General features: G+C 42.1%; 2 protein-coding genes across 2 annotated transcripts in view; one reads left to right on the top strand and one right to left on the bottom strand.

The window, feature by feature from the left end:
• DNAAF10 (dynein axonemal assembly factor 10) overlaps positions 1-8,761 on the bottom strand; it is a 29,183-nt gene extending 20,422 nt beyond the window's left edge. The window contains exon 1 of the mRNA XM_070379355.1: positions 8,469-8,761. Coding sequence (XP_070235456.1) covers positions 8,469-8,651 — 183 coding nt within the window. The 5' untranslated portion in view covers positions 8,652-8,761. The remainder of the gene's footprint in view (positions 1-8,468) is intronic.
• Positions 8,762-9,047: 286 nt separating this feature from the next.
• PNO1 (partner of NOB1 homolog) lies at positions 9,048-18,499 on the top strand. Its single transcript, XM_005893573.3, has 7 exons — positions 9,048-9,378; positions 9,603-9,752; positions 11,914-11,997; positions 12,185-12,245; positions 12,485-12,602; positions 16,999-17,069; positions 17,960-18,499. The coding sequence occupies exons 1-7, from the start codon at positions 9,172-9,174 to the stop codon at positions 18,025-18,027; spliced, it is 759 nt and encodes a 252-aa protein (XP_005893635.1). The 5' UTR covers positions 9,048-9,171; the 3' UTR covers positions 18,028-18,499.
• Positions 18,500-19,168: the final 669 nt, after the last annotated feature.

Genomic DNA, 19,168 nt, shown 5'->3' with positions numbered 1-19,168 from the left:
CGGTGATGCCATCCAATCATCTCATCCTCTGTCATCCCCTTCTCCTCCTGCCCCCAATCCCTCGCAGCATCAGAGTCTTTTCCAATGAGTCAACTCTTTGCATGAGGTGGCCAAAGTACTGGAGTTTCAGCTTTAGCATCAGTCCTTCCGAAGAACACCCAGGACTGATCTCCTTTAGAATGGACTGGTTGGATCTCCTTGCAGTCCAAGGGACCTCTCAAGAGTCTTCTCCAACACTACAGTTCAAAAGCATCAATTCTTTGGCACTCAGCTTTCTTCACAGTCCAACTCTCACATCCATACATGACCACAGGAAAAACCATAGCCTTGAATAGACGGACCGTTGTTGGCAAAGTAATGTCTCTGCTTTTGAATATGCTATATAGGTTAGTCATAACTTTCCCCACCGTTCCCTTCCCCCAAATAAAATACCTGAAACAATATGTTAATACTGATATAGCTAATCACTCAATTAACTAATTAATCATTGTAGCTAATCACCTAGTCACACTATTAGAACACAATTTCTATAGCTAAACTAATTCAGACTTCCAACTTGGACCAACTGAAGAAACAGCTCCCCTCTCCTTCCTCCCACTTGTCTCACACAGGGCCTGGCTCTCCCCCAGCTCCAGGTCACTGCTAATGACTCCCTCAGTCTAAGGCAGAGGATGTGAACAGGCCTCTCAGGTAAGAAACAGGTGGGCCCTGAGGGACAGGAATATGCTTCCAGGGACTTGGGTATTAAGAACTAGAGGAGGGCTTGCACCGTATATTGATATAACTCTCTGGGAAAATTCTTCCCCAAATAGCCTTGGGAAGACTGGTCACCCATTGTCTTCTCTTCCACTAGCTAGAGATTCTGCTTCCCATAATTCTACTGCTTTCCCCAGGAGTCTCTGATGGAGTCTCTCTTCCTCCTAGGTCATGAAAGAGAAAAAAGTTGACCCCTACTTTTCAGTCCCTGTAGGAAGCACACAGTTCTGTGTTTACTGCTACTAATAAAAAATTGGGAAGCCAAAGTTTTCCTCTGTTATGGCTTTACCTAACTTTTGCCTTTAGACCCTGTGGAATAGAGAAGACAGAAAACTGCAACCACTGATCTTCCAGTACCAACATAAATTCACAGATACACAGATACACACACACACACACAGAGCTAATGGATATTTTTTTCTCAGGTTTAAGTTTTCTTCAATAATTTTTTTAGTTTGTCTGTTAGGAAATACCAGCTAATAAACACCAATAAGAAAACCTGGAAATGAGGATTAAAATTTTTATGTATGGTTACTTCTTGTGATGCAAATATCAAAATATATATAATATATATACTCAGAGTATATGTATTTTTTTCTACTGAGAATATGTATCCTTGTGCAGAGGTGAAACTGATTATTACAATATTTCATGTTGTTCTAAAAACCACACCACAATGGCCAGATGTACTGACACCTGAACACATCTGAGAATCCCTACCTTAGGAGAAAACAACCTGAGAACTACTCTAATATTAGTACATGGTGGGGCCTATACTAGATAATTTAATGTGTATCATCACATGAATTCTAAAAGAGGGGTTTATTGCAAATAATGAATGGAATGAGATAAAAATGTATCTACATTTAGAGGCACAGACCCACAGGAGTAGCACCAAGGCCTGTGGTATATAAATGTACAAAGCCCTTCGAAGGCTGACCTTGCAGGTCTCTCTGACCTCATTTCCTGCTTCTCTCCTTTCACACTCCAGCCACACCCGCGGCTGCATTTTTGTTCTTCACCAGTCACGCTGCCTCAGGGTATTTGCATTTGCTGTTCCCACTGCCTGGACTGGTCTTCCCTCCTGTCATCATGATTTCTACCAACAATTTCAGCTTAGATTTCAGCTTAAATGTCAATGCCTGTAAGAGAGCCTCCCCACCCCTCTAATCTTAAGTGAAACCCCCAAATCCCAATCACTTGCCCTGTTTAATCTTATTTCACTTATCAACAAAACTCTTTTATTCACTCAATTATCTATTTCCTCCCTTCCTAGAATGAATACCACAGGAATGGGGCCCTCAACAACTTGTTCAACACCTAATTGGTGCTCTGCTGCTGCTAAGTCGCTTCAGTCGCGTCCGACTCTGTGCGACCCTAAAGACGGCAGCCCATCAGGCTCCCCTGTCCCTGGGATTCTCCAGGCATGAACACTGGAGTGGGTTGCCATTTCCTTCTCCAATGCATGAAAGTGAAAAGTGAAAGTGAAGTCGCTCTGTCCTGCCCGACTCTTAGCAACCTCATGGACTGCAGCCTTCCAGGCTCCTCCGTCCATGGGATTTTCCAGGCAAGAGTACTGGAGTGGGGTGCCACTGCCTTCTCCTCAACATTTGTTAAATGAAAGTATAAATGAACATGGATTAACTTCTCAGTCCCAGTGCTGGATAGAGGGAAACCACTGCTGGAGGTCATGTTCCCCTTTCTCCTGTCTTATTTTCACCTGACAGACCATAGTTTTCAGTGTCATTTTATATGCAATAATAAAAACAGCATCCATATATGGAACACCAATGTATCAGATACTGTTCTAGATGTCCTTCTGTGCTAGTCCATCCCTTCTCTTTCTAACACACGCCACTGCAAATTAAGTGTTTGGGACACCCCTTTCCAGATGACAAGCAGGTTCAAAAGATGAGGAGACTCGCCCAAGGATCCTACAGTCAGGTAGATTCCAAGCTCTTTCTACGACACTAGGCTGTCTCCAGGACTATATGTAAATCAGTTAAATAAACATTTCCTATGTAGTCCCCATTCTATAAACCCGAGCCCTTAGAAGTCCCAAAGAAATGCTCCAATCCTTAACTAGACTGGTGAGGTAAGTAAGGCCTGACTTAAACCTACTTTCAGATTTGTGTCCTTTGGTTTTTACCTTCATTTTATGTCTTCATAAAATGTAAACATGATATTTATGCTTCCTGTTATTTTTTTTATTCTTGTGTCCTTTTATCAAAGGATAGCCATATATTCTTCTATCAAAAAGATTTAACTAGTGGTCCGTTGCAAATGATGTTTAAAGAATCAAATTAAAGATAAAGAATCAAATTAAACTCAAAATACAGAACCATATTGAAAAATAAACTCAAATGTGTAAACATCTTGTTATCTGCACAGCAGGGAGGGCTGCGCTTTGCTCAGAAAGGCTGAGCTAGGTTGGCAAGTGGACTTAAAAAAGCAGAAGAGTTTGCTTTTTCCTTAGACATTCATGGAAATGATAACATTAGCTAAATTAAGAAAGGACATTGGAGTAAAGTTAATTTTTCTTTTTAATAGTTCATAAAAGGGACCCCTCCTTGTCCCTGTTAAATGTTTTACCTTTGGAAAAGAAAAGATGTAAAGAATTCAGAGGACACTTAAGTTTTCCTGCTAGAAAACTGGTTTAAAAAAAAAAATGGAGATCTATTTTGCAAAATGTGTTCCACAAAGTAAATTAGAATATATTAACTTTTGCTATGATACTGAAAATGACTGTGGATGACAGACATATTTGACCCCCAGTTGTTGGTTCTCTTTGCTCTAAGTTAAGGTGATTAAGGAAGCCATGATCGATAATTCCAGCAGAGCTATTTTTGTTCTATCTGTGGGTGGGTCTAGTACAGCTTGTCAGTATTTCCTCCTCCACATCCTGGCACTACTTAATTAACATTAAAAGGTTTAGTCAACCAAATGTTAACAAGCAGTAAATTCAGTGGCACAGGGGCTAAAAAAGAAGAACTTTATTAGATTATTACTAATTTTTAAAGTGTAAACATCCCCAAATGTGGCACTTTTCAGGGCCACCCCTAGTCCTTTGGGCCAAGTGGTGGTGGTTGGGGCAGTGGGGGGAGTGGGGAGGTGGGGGTGTGGGGGTGGTGTGGGGGTGGGACTGTGGAAGGCGCCCTCTACAGGCTGATGGAAGTTTCGCACAGGAGGGGAAAAGCTGGAGAGAGATGGATTTCAGCCTTCACTTGAACCCTTGGCCAGATACCTGTGTGCAGTTTAACAAACTACTCAATTGTATACGAAGACCCTGCCTTCATTCCCTATCTATCTGATTAGTAATAAGGAGGCACCAACAAAGACCCATTTTCTTCCTTCCTTTTTATCCTGCACCCAAGGACTCGAGCACAAGGCTTGAGGTAGTTCTACAAGGATAAAATCAAGTTTCCTAATATTTTATGTTTCCTAATTTTTTAACCAATAATTCAACTAGCACAATGATAGCTAGAAACTAACTTAGCTCTAGAAGAGGGAAAAAGAGGGAAAAGAAAGGAAAATGCATTTGGGAAGCTCCAAAGGTACCTATGTGGCTCCATGGTAAAGAACCCGCCTGCCAATGCAGGAGGCTTGGGTTTGATCCCTGGGTGAGGACGACCCCCTGGAGGAGGAAATGGCAATCCACTCCAGTATTCTTGCCTGGGAAACCCCATGGACAGAAGGAGCCTGGCAGGCTGCAGTTCATGGATTTGCAAAAGAATAAGACACAACTTAGTGACTGAACAATGAAGACAGACAACCCTACTACTCATTAGAATCATCTGTTGGAAGTTTAAAAAATACTAATGTCTGGGACTCAAACTAGTCTAGAGGCAAGAAAGAGTCCAAGTGCATCAGTTTCCAGGGGTGGAACCAAGGCATGAATATTTTACAACACGTACACCCAAGAACACACAACACAACAGTAACGATGCACATTCAGATGCTCCTGGTGCACAGTAAGAGCTGAGAATCACTGGGACTGTTCTTAGCCTATATTCTTTTCCACGGCATCATCACAGCCAAACACAATGTAAGCTCTCAAATCTGTGCATTTGTTTTACCCTCACTTTAGGCAGTAGGCTGTTTAGGAGGAAGGACTCATCTTTCAAGTATTTCTGGTCCTTCTTTATCATAGGACCTTGAAACGACAGGTTCTCAATGGAAAATTTATGGTAGAAAAAGAGAAGACTCAAAGGATACAGGTGAAAATATAAAAAGTGGATGACATCAATTTACTTCTTTTCCCTAACTATATTTTTGGTATATTCTATCATGAACATACATTACTTTAGTTAAAAAGCAAAATTATTCCAAGAAAAATGCTGCTAGAATCTTCCAGAACTCTAGAAGAGACAAAGAACACGATTTCTCTTTATAGAACAAGTGTATTCATGAAATGTACACAAGTCATAAAGCCCTATTAAAAATATGTCACAAAACTCAACTCTGGTTGAGTTTTGACTAGTATTTATTCCCAATAGTTCACCATATTCTTTCTCCAGTTTCAATGTTTCCTACGTGTTCAAACTCCTGGCCTCAATCAATTAGTGATTAATAAATCAATATTTAAATGTTCCAAGTTACATCCTTTTACAGACATAAATTCACTCATTCTTTTAACAAGTCATTGATTGAGTGGCTGCTCCTTTTACACCACACTAAAGAAAGAACTGTCCTTACTCTCTGGGAGTTTACAATCTAATTAGAGATACATGGGACAGAAGGATATATTTCTAGCACAGATAATAATGGTACTTATGTACCACAGGAAAGCAATAAAGAAAAGTTACTTTATGTGGGGATCAGGAATGAGATGTCAACAGTCAAATAATCTGAACTGGATCTTAGAATAGCAACAGGTGACTGGGGGCTAAGTGATGAAAAACGTAAGGAAAGGTAGGAAAGAACATGCCGTGTTTAGGAGCAGAGTGCCTGGCTAGCAAAGACAATCTGAACAAGAAAAGTAGCATTCATAGAATTTAAAACGGGATGAGGCCTTACATACGTTCTAATCTAAGCTTTTCTAGAGAAAGTGTATGCATCCTTTGCCTATCAGTTGAGGCCCTAACTCCTCCAAGCAGATTCTCTCCATAGTTCTTGGTCCCTGGAGTTACAAACTTCCCTGTAGTCTATGACAATGCTAACATCTGAATATAACTGATTTTTTTTCTAGGCAACCCAAATAAAGGCATTTAAAAACTGGTAAACAGACATAAAAACGTTAACGTCATTATTCTCCAAGTCTTCCATTAGTGTGATCTTTACAAAACTCGTAAACCTAACCTTGCCACAAGCTGCTTAAAGCCCTTCACTGATGCCCCATTTTTCTTACAAAAACAGGCATAAATCTTTTAAATGATCTACAGCATTTGCAAGGCCTCCTCTCTGCTGTTTTGTTCCAAAAGGAGATAATCTCTCTCCCTCATTGCTGAGCTGTTTCCTCTTGTAAACCTCAACTCCTAATTTGACCTAGTTAGCTTTTACTCTGGAGAAGGCGATGGCACCCCACTCCAGTACTCTTGCCTGGAAACTCCCATGGACGGAGGAGCCTGGTAGGCTGCAGTCCATGGGGTCGCTAAGAGTCCGACACGACTAAGTGACTTCACTTTCACTTTTCACTTTCACGAATTGGAGAAGGAAATGGCAACCTACTCCAGCATTCTTGCCTGGAGAATCCCAAGGTCGGAGGAGCCTGATAGGCTGCTGTCTACGGGGTCGCACAGAGTCGGACACGACTGAAGCAACTTAGCAGCAGCAGCAGCTTTTACTCAATGCAAATCTGGTTTTCTGGTTTTGTTTTTACTCTCATAGAACCATGTGCCTTTACATTAGAGAATTCAACTCAGTTTGTGTTTTATGTATTGTTAGTTTGATTATTTAATTGATTCTCTCTCCCACTAGGAAAAAAACTCCATAATAATCAGGGACATTGTCTGTCATTTACTAGCCGGAGAATACCAGGCAATCAATTGACACTTGTTGAAAGAATAATTGTTTTGGATTGTCTCCTCCAATTACATAGCAGGCATCCTAGTGCCTGCTTTGGCTCTGCTTGTATGACCAAGTACTTTACTATCTTGTACCTATTAAAAGACTCTCCACAGACAAAGAACTAGTCTCAAAAATATACAAGCAACTCTTGCAGCTCAATTCCAGAAAAATAAACGACCCAATCAAAAAATGGGCCAAAGAACTCAACAGACATTTCTCCAAAAAAGACATACAGATGGCTAACAAACACATGAAAAGATGCTCAGCATCACTCAGTATCAGAGAAATGCAAATCAAAACCACAATGAGGTACCATTTCATGCCAGTCAGAATGGCTGCGATCCAAAAGTCTACCAGCAATAAATGCTGGAGAGGGTGTGGAGAAAAGGGAACCCTCTTACACTGTTGGTGGGAATGCGAACTAGTACAGCCACTATGGAGAACAGTGTGGAGACTCCTTAAAAAACTGGAAATAGAACTGCCTTGCTGCTGCTGCTAAGTTGCTTCAGTCATGTCCGACTCTGTGCGACCCCATAGACGGCAGCCCACCAGGCTCCCCCGTCCCTGGGATTCTCCAGGCAAGAACACTGGAGTGGGTTGCCATTTCCTTCTCCAATGCGTGAAAGTGAAAAGTGAAAGTGACCCAGCAATCCCACTGCTGGGCATATGCACCAAGGAAAACCAGAATTGAAAGAGACACGTGTACCCCAATGTTCATCGAAGCACTGATTATAATAGACAGGACATGGAAGTAACCTAGATGTCCACCAGCAGACGAATGGATAAGAAAGCTGTGGTACATATACACAATGGAGTATTACTCAGCCATTAAAAAGAATACATTTGAATCAGTTCTGATGAGGTGGATGAAACTGGAGCCTATTATACAGAGTGAAGTAAGCCAGAAAGAAAACACCAATACAGTATACTAACGCATATATATGGAATTTAGAAAGATGGTAACGATAACCCTGTATGCGAGACAGTAAAATAGACACAGACGTATAGAACAGTCTTTTGGACTCTGTGGGAGAGGGAGAGGGTGGGATGATTTGGGAGAATGGCACTGAAACATGTATAATATCAGATATGAAACGAATCGCCAGTCCAGGTTCGATGCATGATACAGGATGCTGGGGCTGGTGCACTGGGATGACCCAGAGGGATGGTACGGGGAGGGAGGTGCGAGAGGGGTTCAGGATGGGGAACACGTATACACCCGTGGCGGATTCATGTTGATGTATGGCAAAACCAATACAATACTGTAAAGTAATTAGCCTCCAATTAAAATAAATAAATTTATATTAAAAATAAAATTCAAAAATAAAAAAATAAAAGACTCTCCACAAACACACGCGCACTGCACAGAAACGCCTCGAATTTAAATGTGAAGTCATAACGTCACCTCCAGGGACCTCGCACTGGACTGGGAGAGGGGTGGAGATGGCTGGAGGAAGGGACCAGCAAAGCACGAATGAATTAGCCCGATGAGAATTCAGGTCTCGAACCAAGGCGTTTTACGTCCGAATTATTCCTCAATCTGCGGTCAATCTCGCTATTCCCGCGCAGCTTCAGCAGCGCTTTGAGGGGACGCTGGACAAAGGCTCTGGCAAAAAGGAACGCACAACTCCCGCCCCCAAGATCCGCACTCCCCTCCAGCAGCAGTCCCAGATCTTGGAACTGGGAGGTCTCGAGCCGGCACCCACCTCCCGCAGCAGCTTTAGGTCCCCTTGCTGGATCTCGTACAGCTGAATGACGCCGGTGCCCCGTGCGAAGTTGCCCATGGTCACAAATTTGGCGCTGCAGGGCATCCACTTACAGTCAAACACCGTGTAATTGAGGCTCTTCTGGATATGGGAGATGATCTGAGGCTTCTCGAAGGCCGACATGGTCCAGCCGAGAGATTTCGCCTCCGCCAAGCGGGACACAGCCGACTAACCCTGACGAAACTAACCTGGAAACCAGAGTCCAAACGTTATGGCTAGTTTGTCCCTCCCGCTTGCCGTAGGCGCCCCTAGAACCCTAACAAGTAGTTTTAGGTTTCTCAGATAATGCCGGATGCTCTAGTGCAGGCATACAAGAGTTTCCTTCCCCAACAACACAAACTTCTTTATGGATTTACCTATTGCCTTTCGTACAGATACAGATTATGTGTTATAAAGCGTGCTGACTGCGAGAGGTGGGGGCAGAAGGCGAACCTAAGAATCAGGCATATTTTAGGACAGCCCTTCCCCCTCACAACAAACACGCACAAACTCCCGCTTTAGGTCCCCTGCTTGGGACGTCTTAGGAAAGAGGGCGGAGCCCTGGGGCTGGTTGGCGGAGGTTGGGGCTGCGAGGCGCTCCTGCGTGGTATAGCCTCGCACGTGTTGGAGCTGGAAGTTGAGTTGGGGCTGGAGGTTCTGGAGAATGGAAAGTGTGATGGAGGCACAGAGCCCGTTGGCCGAGGACGGCTTCAGTCAGGTCACCCGCAAAGGTGGCCGGCGGGCGAAGAAACGGCAGGCCGAGCAGCCGTCCACGCAGGAGGAGGGAGGCGACGCGACCTGCATGGACACCGAGGAAGCCCGACCCGCTAAGAGGCCCGTCTTCCCGCCCCTCTCCGGGGACGGGTTCCTGGTACTGGCTGGGACCGAGGAACAGGAACGGGGCTGGGGCCAGAGACGGGTCGGGCCGGTGGCCTCTGGGTGATGTTGACGCTTTTTCTGGAGTGAAGCTCAGAGCGGCGACTCTCCTGGTGTTTAATCTGTCCAATTAAAGGACGCTTTTTGAGGATCAGTTGTTTTACAACTTCACCCTCATTCCTTTAGACAACTGCTGAGTTGTGTTTTCTTTTGTCATAGAGTGGGAAAGAAGAAACCAGGAAAATTCCAGTCCCAGCTAACAGATACACGCCACTAAAAGAGAACTGGCTGAAGATATTTACTCCTATTGTGGAGCATTTGGGACTTCAGATACGCTTTAACTTGAAATCGAGAAATGTTGAAATCAGAGTAAGGAGACTATTAATCACTTTAAAATATGCTGGGGTTTTTCTGTCCTAGGAAGAAAGAACAGACTTTCTAGGAATTCTTAGTGGGACTTACCTTGTTGAATGAGTTTCTTCCAGTTTGACCTGAAATTATACTAAAATACCAGCTGCGTCTCAGCACATTTTTAATAGTGTTCTGTGTTGATTGATTAAAGGGTTAATAAAGAGGTTATCGTAAACAGATGTATGTAAATGAGCAGCCGAAGTACTTGCTGCAGTACAGGTACTATATTTTAGTGTTACTTTTTAGGAAAAAACAAGTTTTGAGAGTGTAAATTATGTAAAAATATTTGTTTATTCATTGCATGATGTCAGTCTAGGAGGTGGACAATTAAAATTAATAGACTTTGGGGTTTTTTCCTGTGGGTTCCAATTTTGCATCAGAATCAGTGACCAAAATTAATTATCATTATCAGGGCTGTTATAAGACTTATTTCTGTTGAGGGATTAGAATAATGGAGCAAAGCAGAGGGGCACTGTTTTAAATAGTTGGCAGAGTTTAAAATACAGAACTTGACAGAATTTCTCTTTGTTCTCAGTTTCATTTAGGTTTTTTTGGTTTTCTGCCAGAACTTCTTGTCTGCTTATAAGTTTGCTTTTTTTATTCTCTTTAAATCTCATTTCGCTTCTCCATCCTTTTTGCCAGAGCCAGATTAATTTTCCCAGACCACACTGCTTTTATTGATATCTTGATATCTTCAGTATCTCTGAAAGATAAAAGTATTTGAATTTGCCTTTGAATTAGGAGTCTCATTCTCAAGTCCTCTTACCATTGCTTTGAACATTTTCCTTGTCCCTCCTTAATGGATGGATTTGCTCTGTGAAGGCTTTCTCCCTACTTCCTTTTCCTTCCTACTTCAGTTTCATCATCTTTTAGAGTCTAGCTCAAGTTCTTTCTCCTTTACTGTCAGTCCATTTTTTCAGTCTAGTCTTCAGGGCTTAAACTTATGTTTTGCTGATTGATAAAAGGCTTAATAAAGAAGTTGTCAGAATCTCTTGATTATGTATTACAGCACCATCAGTTTGGACTCCTCTGACATTTGTTGATACTGCTCTGTGCCAGTGTGTGCCACATAGTGGTGCTTTGGCAGGCATTACATCATTTTGGTCTTGAGAACAGCCCTGTGAGGCAGATAACATACCCCATCTAATAGATGTGAGGAAACTGGCCAAGGAGTATCTTGGGCAAAGTCATCAGTGCTAGTAGGGACCTCTCAGGCTCTTCTGTTCCAATTTATTTTACAGATAAGAAAACTTAAGGCTTAGAGCATTCATGAGACTTGCCTGAGGTCACATATGGAATTGGGCCTGGAATCTATAGTTTTAAATGTGCTTTTACACAACCCTGCAAGGTTTCAAAGTTGTCAAATACGCACACAGTCTCCTCAGCTCAACTGTGAGTCTGTGTGGGAGAGCAGAACTCATGGTTTTGGAATCAGATCCGTGTTCAGATTTTACGTTTTCATTTTGGTACTTGAGTTTCCTCTAATGTAAAAGTACTTATCTTGCTTAAATTTAGGTTGACATGAAGATCAGAGCTATAGTGTGTCAAGCACCTTTGCAGTGTCATGTCATTTATAGGGGTTGGCATTTCATGAAGAGCGCCTATTTCTGTGATTATCGAATAAAATCTTTGAGGGCAGGATCATTGCTTAAGCCATTCTTGGTAGGTAGTACTAGAGTTGTTGCTTTGGGAAAGAAACATCAGCACAGGAATGGTGGTTGAAGTTGGGAGGTGAGACCTGGACTCCCAGGGAGATGGCACTGAAGAGGACCAGCTTGGATGGGAATGAACTGAGGACGGAGGTCCTTCAGAGTGGGAGTGAGTGGAGGGATCTCACCAGTAGCTCCAGAGTCAGATCAGCCATGGAGTGCAGTCGGTCTTTTGACAGTGTTTGGGGGGAACTGCCCAGCCCTGGAGCTAGCCAAGTTTTGTTTTGAAAACTAAACACAGTACTTAGCTCACCAAAAACTGGGTCACAGAGAATATATTGGGAAGGGTGATGGTGAAGGAAATTGCAATAATGGGTAAGGTCAGTCCTAGTAGTTTGCTAGAATGTTGCCGTTTTCATTTCCAGCTATAATTTGTGCCTCTTACCCCACCTTTTTTTTTTTTTAAACAGACTTGTAAAGAAACTAAAGATGTTAGCGCCCTGACAAAAGCAGCTGATTTTGTGAAAGCCTTCATTCTTGGGTTTCAGGTGGAGGTGAGTGATTTCATGATAGCTGAAATGGGGGCTCAGAAAACACTCCACATGAATGTTTTGATAGATTTGGGCATTTTTTTGTGTTTTGAGTGTTCTAGTTTTACAATTTATGAGTTAGCATAACACTCACGCACTCACACAGGTACTTGAATGGAAGCACCTCATAGTATGTATTTCTGTATTGTAGGACGCACTTGCCCTTATTAGACTGGATGACCTCTTTCTAGAGTCTTTTGAAATTACAGATGGTGAGTGTATGGTGGTCTTTTTGTATGAACTCCTGGATGGTACTTTTGTACTGCTGACTTTTTATTCTGCATGACTCTCAGCTTTCCGGTAGCATCAGTTGAGCTGTATTCTTAGCAGCTTTTTAAAAAATGCATGTTTTGTGTCTTTTAGGAGGGAAATTTGGCTAATGATTAAACATCTGTGGAAGTGGGTAATGCTGCAATGGCTTCCTTCCTGAGGTCTTGCTTTTCTCATTTAGTTAAACCTTTAAAGGGAGACCACCTGTCCAGGGCAATAGGCAGAATTGCTGGCAAAGGAGGAAAGACCAAATTCACCATTGAGAACGTGACCCGGACGCGGATAGTTTTAGCTGACGTGTAAGTATGTGATCTTGAGAAAACTATTGTCATAATTTACATTTGGTCTTTTGCTGGTTTCAAGAAGTGATTAAGATTGTATTTATGCATGACGTTAACCCCTAAATCCTTGTGAGGATATGCTTTTGGCTGAACAGTTACCTACTCTGAGAGCAGATTAAGTTGAGAAAAATCTTTAGATGTTATAGCTTTTTTCTCAATTTGCAATGAAGGAAATGTTGAGAATCACTGTTAAATTACATGACAGGGGAATATTTAAATAGTATCACGGGAGCGTATTAAATCCGTAGAGGAGAGCAAGAAGTACATGTGTTCAATGCCATCATGAGTCTTTGCTTCAAAAAGAGAATAGTCTTATGGACATGGGAGAGGGGAGGACAAGGTGAGATGTATGGAAAGAGTAACATAGAAACTTACATTACCATATGTAAAATAGATAGCCAATTTGCTGTATGGCTCAGGAGACTCTAACAGGGGCTCTGTATCAACCTAGAGGGGTGGGATGGGGAGGGTGATGAGAGGGAGGTTCAAAAAGGAGGGGATATATGTATACCTATGGCTGATTGATGTTGAGGTTTGACAGAAAACAACAAAATTCTGTAAAGCAATTATCCTTCAATAAAAAAATAAAAACAAACGTATATATACACATGTGCATGCACGAACATATAAAGGCCTTTCATAAAGGGAAGATGAGTGTTGCACGTTGTTGGGAAAACTACAGAGCAGTTATATATGAACATCAATAAGATGATATGGGCTTAAAATAAGGGTGCAGGAAGTCAAGCTAGGATTACCCTTCTCTGCCTGCGGGTGAAGCCGCTCTGTTACCAGCTTGGGATTACTGGCAGATGGCGCAGAGATTATACAGTGCCGAGAAGTTGGGAAACGAAGCAGTTGACTGAGGAGGAGGGATCTGCCTGCTACTAAATCCAGAAATAATTTTATTTAAAGTCATCTCATCTTTGCTCTGAGCTGAGGGGCTCACTATTATTTTCAAATCTAAATTTTAGACTGTTTTTTATACTTAAGTGGAAAACTGTTAACGCTGCATTGGTGGCCCTGTTTACCTAAAGGTAAGTGTGTTACAGCGTTGACCTTTCATGACTTGAGCCTGGAGATGGGGCTCCAGAGTCATGGGAAAAGCTCTCTTGAACTAGAAATTTCCCATACTTTGAAATATCATATACAGTCCTAATAGTTTTTTAATTTAGAAGTTTTAAAATGTAACTGATTTGCTGTAATTCTAATTATTGTTAGGACATTATATTAAGTTTATAATTTATAAAAGCTGCCCTCGTAACTTAGATGGTAAAGAATTTGCCTGCAATGCAGGAGACCTGGGTTTGCTTCCTGGGCCGGGAAGATGCCCTGGAAAAGGAAATGGCAACCCACTCCAGTATTCTCGCCCGGAGAATCCCATGGACAGGAGCCTGGCAGGCTAGTCCATGGGGTCGCAAGAGTAAGACACAACTTAGAGACTAAACCACCACCAAGTATTATTTCTAAGGGTTGGGTTAAAATCTCCTTGTCAAATTCATTTTTTAAATAGCTGTATTACAGTATGATTTTCATTCAGTTAAAGTCACCTGTTTTAGGCATGTAATTCAGTGAGATCCTGGCAAATAGTCTCTCTAGTCCTGTGACCCCTCCACACTCAGCTGTGTCACCCCAAAAGTTCCCTGTGCGTCTTTGCGGCCCTTCCTGATTGCCAGGCAGTCACTCATCTTTCTGTCACTAGGGTTTTGCCTTTTCTTAAAATTCACATAGGTAAAAATACACAGTATGTAGTCTTGAGTGCATGACTTCTTTTAGATAGCATGTGGTTTCAAGTTTCTCCAGTTTGTTGGTGGTTAGCAGTAGGTTTTTTCCAGTGCCAAGTACCAGCAAAGAGATACACTGTCCTGCACTTTTTACTGTAGGTAGGCTAGTTGGAAATCCATGTGTGCAGCAACTCATGTTAATTATGACATAGCCATAAGATGGACTGCTATGCACCCGTAAATGTTCTTTTTGATGAGTTGCTGAAAACCTGGCAGAGTAGAATGTGAACACGATATAAAACTAACATCCATTTGTTCCAGATACATTCAGTATATCGAATGGGAAAGAATGCTGCCTATGTCTGGAGACCTACATACATCCCATTCCAACTACTGCCCTGAAGCTTTGGTTGTTTTAGTAGCTAAACTACTCACCCTGTATGTGCTTTTGCTTCTCTATTTCCTCATCTTTCGTGCCTGACTTTTACAGTTTTATCAAAGTTACATATACACATACTTAAACTGCCACTGTCTACTTCCATTTCCACCTCCTCTGAGGGAGGGAATTTCAAGTCTTCAAACTGAGATTTTCTAGCTAAGCTTTAAACATTATTTATCTCTATTTCCAAATATCTCTATATACCAGCTTCATTTTTTCCCCTCAGATTCACTGTTGATTTTCTCCTGTGAAAGAGGAAGACTTGTGCTTTTTCATCCCCACCTCCATCTCCACCCTGCCAGCCTTTTAGCAGGCCAGTTTGCTTGCCTTGCCCTGTACTCTGTGGGTTTTGTTCAGTTCACGCTCAGTATTGTCTGAGTGTGAAATTGGTGCTGGAGTATTAACAGCTGAACCAGATAGTATCCTGTGTTTATCTGTCCTTTGCACCTTTGTTGTCACATGAAGAAATAATTCTGAATGTGTCTCTCTGCTTCGTCAGTGTTGCAGTGACTAGAAAGCTATACCTGTGTCTCCTCTTGGTGGGCTCAGACATATGAGACATTTTATAAGTCTCTGCTGGAGGTTTCTGTTCCCAAAGCACTGTCCCCTTCTCCCTGGCCCCCAGCTGCCGTCCTGGCTTTCACCATTGCCCTTTGTGGCCTTCGGTGTTTGAGCCCCTCGGTTCTTGGATTCTTTGTCCCGCTTTGTTTTGGTGGCACAGATGGTCCTGGAGCTGGCTTAGCATAGGAAGGACACTGGTGAGACCTGGTTTTCAAGATGTCTTCCACTCTTGTAAATGATTTTCATTCAGAGCTGCTTCCAGTAACTTCATCTTCTAATCTTTATTCAGTTTTCTTAATACCCTGTCCTTGATTCATGAGTGAGTGAAAACTGCTTTTCTCATCTCACTAGTTTTGTTTTGCTTTTCTCCCTGCAGAAGTTTCTGTACCGCTTTCTTCGCCTGCTGGTCACGCCGCCTACTCTTTTGTATTAGATGCTTTCCTCGGGTTCTGATCCCTTATAGTGAGAGCGTCCTGTGTAAAAGTGGGACCATAAAGAGTAGACTAGAAACCCTGGGCTCGGGGCACTTGCAGGTGGGGGTGGGGGAGACTGGTGGACTGTTGGGCTTCACTTGGGTGATTGCCAGGCTGTTCCTTTGGGAAGCCCTGATGTCAGTATCTTTAGTCTTTCCCATTGAGGCCAGCTTCCCCTGAGACGTATTCTCCAGTCCTTCTGCTGACAAACGTCTGAAAGCCAGTTGTCTTTCTCTGTGCGGACATTCACATGACATTGCCTCCGTTCTGGTCATGGTCTTCCTACTTTTGCTGTGCCTGGTGCCCCTGGTCGAGACCCCAAGTCTCTCACCTTCTCCAGTGAGCAGCTTACCACCTTAATTTTACTGGAGTAAAAGAAAGGGTAGTTGGATGGTTGCCTGTTGCCTAGAGTGGGGAAGAAAACCTGGGGATCATCTTGAACTGACTTTAACTTGTTCTCTTGTTTTTAGCCTCAGTTTTACTCGTTTCAGAAATGTCTGAGCCTGTGGTGTGAAGAGGGTTCTGCTTTGGGAAAGGGTTCTTCCCCTGTAGATTTTGGCTTCAGTTTCCTAAGTTTACTGATATTTTGGAAGGTGAGCTCAAAAAAGTAAAATGCTATAATATCAGTCTAATTGGAGCCATTCAGCAAGGAATGCACGGTAAAAAGGGTCTGGATAATCCTCAGTGATGAAGAAATTTAGATCATTTTTAGAAATATTTGCATTTGAAATCCAAATTATTTTAACTAAGTATAGTTAATGCATCTAATTTGCATCTAATCTCAGTTCTGCCAGTGTGTCATCTTGGCCCGGTGTTTTGATTTCTCCCAAACTTCTTTCTCATCTGTAATGTGGGAATAACTTCTAATAAAGCTTGTGTGAGGATTAAATGATAAGAACATGTATATAAAGCCCTAGCGTATGCAGAGTACTGAATGGAGGGAAGCCATTATTCACCAAGAATCTTGAAGAACTTAGGTTTTAATTCACTTACCAAAAACCCTTCCTTTCAGAGTGGATGGTAGTATATTTACAGTGTTGGGCCATCACCACCACCTTTATGTAGGAATCCGTCTGTCATCTTTCCAGAATTTCTGGATCATGGGACTTAGTTAAGTAAATGCTTTTTGTGGCTAACTTGTCTCACTGTATCTCTTGCAGGAAAGTTCACATCCTTGGTTCTTTTCAAAATATCAAGATGGCAAGAACCGCCATTTGCAACCTCATTCTGGGTAACCACAGTCTCTTCCTCTGCTGTTTTCTCTAAAGGAATAGAGAATTTAGGAACTCAGATCACATTGCATATCACTTTAGGGCCCAGTTGATAAAGGTAGCAGGCAGAAACTCTTGGGGTTGGCAAGTGTTGGCCCAGAGAGGAAGCTGGAATATTTTCGCTTGGATTCCATCTGTGAGCCCAAGAGAAAGGGCTTATTGGATCATGTTGCTTACATCATGGCTGTGTCCCCCTGAGGAGACGCACTGGGACTCCTTCCAGAGTGGGGGGCAGGGGGCAGTGTTTTAGGTTCAGCCAAAAGGGAGCTGCTGATTAGCATCAGCCGTTTTAATTACCCACTTGGTCCCATCTTCAGACCATAAAGTACTGTCACCTGTGGTCAGAGATGCAGGCTATAGCGCTTGTTGGGAAAACATGGAATTCGCTGTGGTGTCCAAGGCTGGGGCTTCCCAGGTGGAGCTAGTGGTAAAGAACCCGCCTTCCAGTGCAAGAGATATGAGAGATGCAGGTTCAGTCCCTGTGTTTGGAGGATCCCCTGGAGGAGGGCATGGTAGCCCACTCCAGTATCCTAGCCTGGAGAATCTCATGGACAGAGGAGCCTGGTGGGCTACAGTCCATGGAGTCACAGAGGCAGATACAACTGAAGTGACTTAGTACGCATGCCCAGGTCTGACTGGACCAGCTGCTTTTCGAAATACTTTGACAACCTGGTGTCTTTGGCACTTAGGATTTTAAAGTATTGGGAGATTATATGGTTTTCTTTATGGCTCTTTTGTTGATTTAAGGAGGATCCAGTGGGAAAAAGTCCTAGGCAGTGTTGCAGGCTATTGTCTGTCTAGCATCTATACATATATTTGTGAAGATAAGTGTTTTTATTTTCTCCTGCAGGAAATCCTCCATCAAAGGTTTATGGCAATATTCGAGCTGTGGCTAGCAGAGCGGCAGACCGATTCTGACTTTTAATCTTTGACCTCTATAGAGAAAAAGACTTTACTTCTACACGTGGTCACCGGACACTGTATGAAGAACTTTTCAGTCATGGGAACCATTTATTATTACTAGCACATTAAGTATAATTTATCATTGTTTCCATTTTAAATCACATGTAGCAGGTTTGCATAGTTCAAATCCTCTTATTTGGGGGGAACCCTCTTATTTTAAGCAACAGTTCTTTATTTTCTGAGTTTTTTATTTATAAATTTGTTTTCTAAATTTATAAACATTTCTTCTCTGTCAATTGTAATTAAAAGAATTATCTCAGAAAATCTGTCTGAATTATGACCCTTAATAGTGAGTGGTGTGTGAATATTTTAGACCCAGGTCATAAACAGCAGTTCGAATATACTCTGTGAAATAAGAAAGACTAATCTTTGCACCTATTTTTGCAGTTTTTAAAAATAAGTGTTCAATAAAAACAGTCAGACCTTACCAGTATTGGGTATATTTCTTCTAAGTAGTAAGGTGAAATGTAATAAAAGAATTTTTACCCCTAAGAAAACTATTATATTCTGCAAATGTAATAGATTGTTTTAACAAGCCTACATGTTCTTTGATTCATATTACGCATTTTTTTAATGAAAGGAACTCACTTCATTAAATTGTGACTGTGATGATACTATTCTTTTGTATATTATCTCCACAACCCTTGACCAAAACTTTGAACTTTAATTAGAAAGTACATGTAAGAACTAGAACAAGTATTAAGTATTGCTATTAAGAGTTCTATGTGTTACATATGCCACTGTCCCGAACTAGCCTGTACACTGCATTGGTATTAGACATACTTAGTATTACAGTGGAAATCCAGTGGGAAATGGCTGGAAATGTCCCAGCAGTATTTTTTTTTAATCCTTTGGCAGCACAGCAGCATGGAGAGAGTATGTGTATGATACCGTTTTACTCCTATCTTTTCGTAAAGTTGGAATTTGTTGGCACTTTGTTGGTCTGCACAGGCTTCAGCAGGTACTTGCCTACTCCCTGTGCCTTGTCTAAGAAATCAGATACAAAACTCTGACCACTGAGGGTGTACTTTTCTGAGGTATGGGTCCACAGTTTTCAGAGCGCTTGGACTGAAATGAACTATTGCTCGGTAACCAT

The sequence above is a fragment of the Bos mutus genome, chromosome 11, assembly GCF_027580195.1.
Source record: "Bos mutus isolate GX-2022 chromosome 11, NWIPB_WYAK_1.1, whole genome shotgun sequence".
Taxonomy (NCBI): domain Eukaryota; kingdom Metazoa; phylum Chordata; class Mammalia; order Artiodactyla; family Bovidae; genus Bos; species Bos mutus.
The sequence above is the reverse complement of the archived record's forward strand: the minus strand, read 5'-3'. Positions and strand labels throughout refer to the sequence as shown.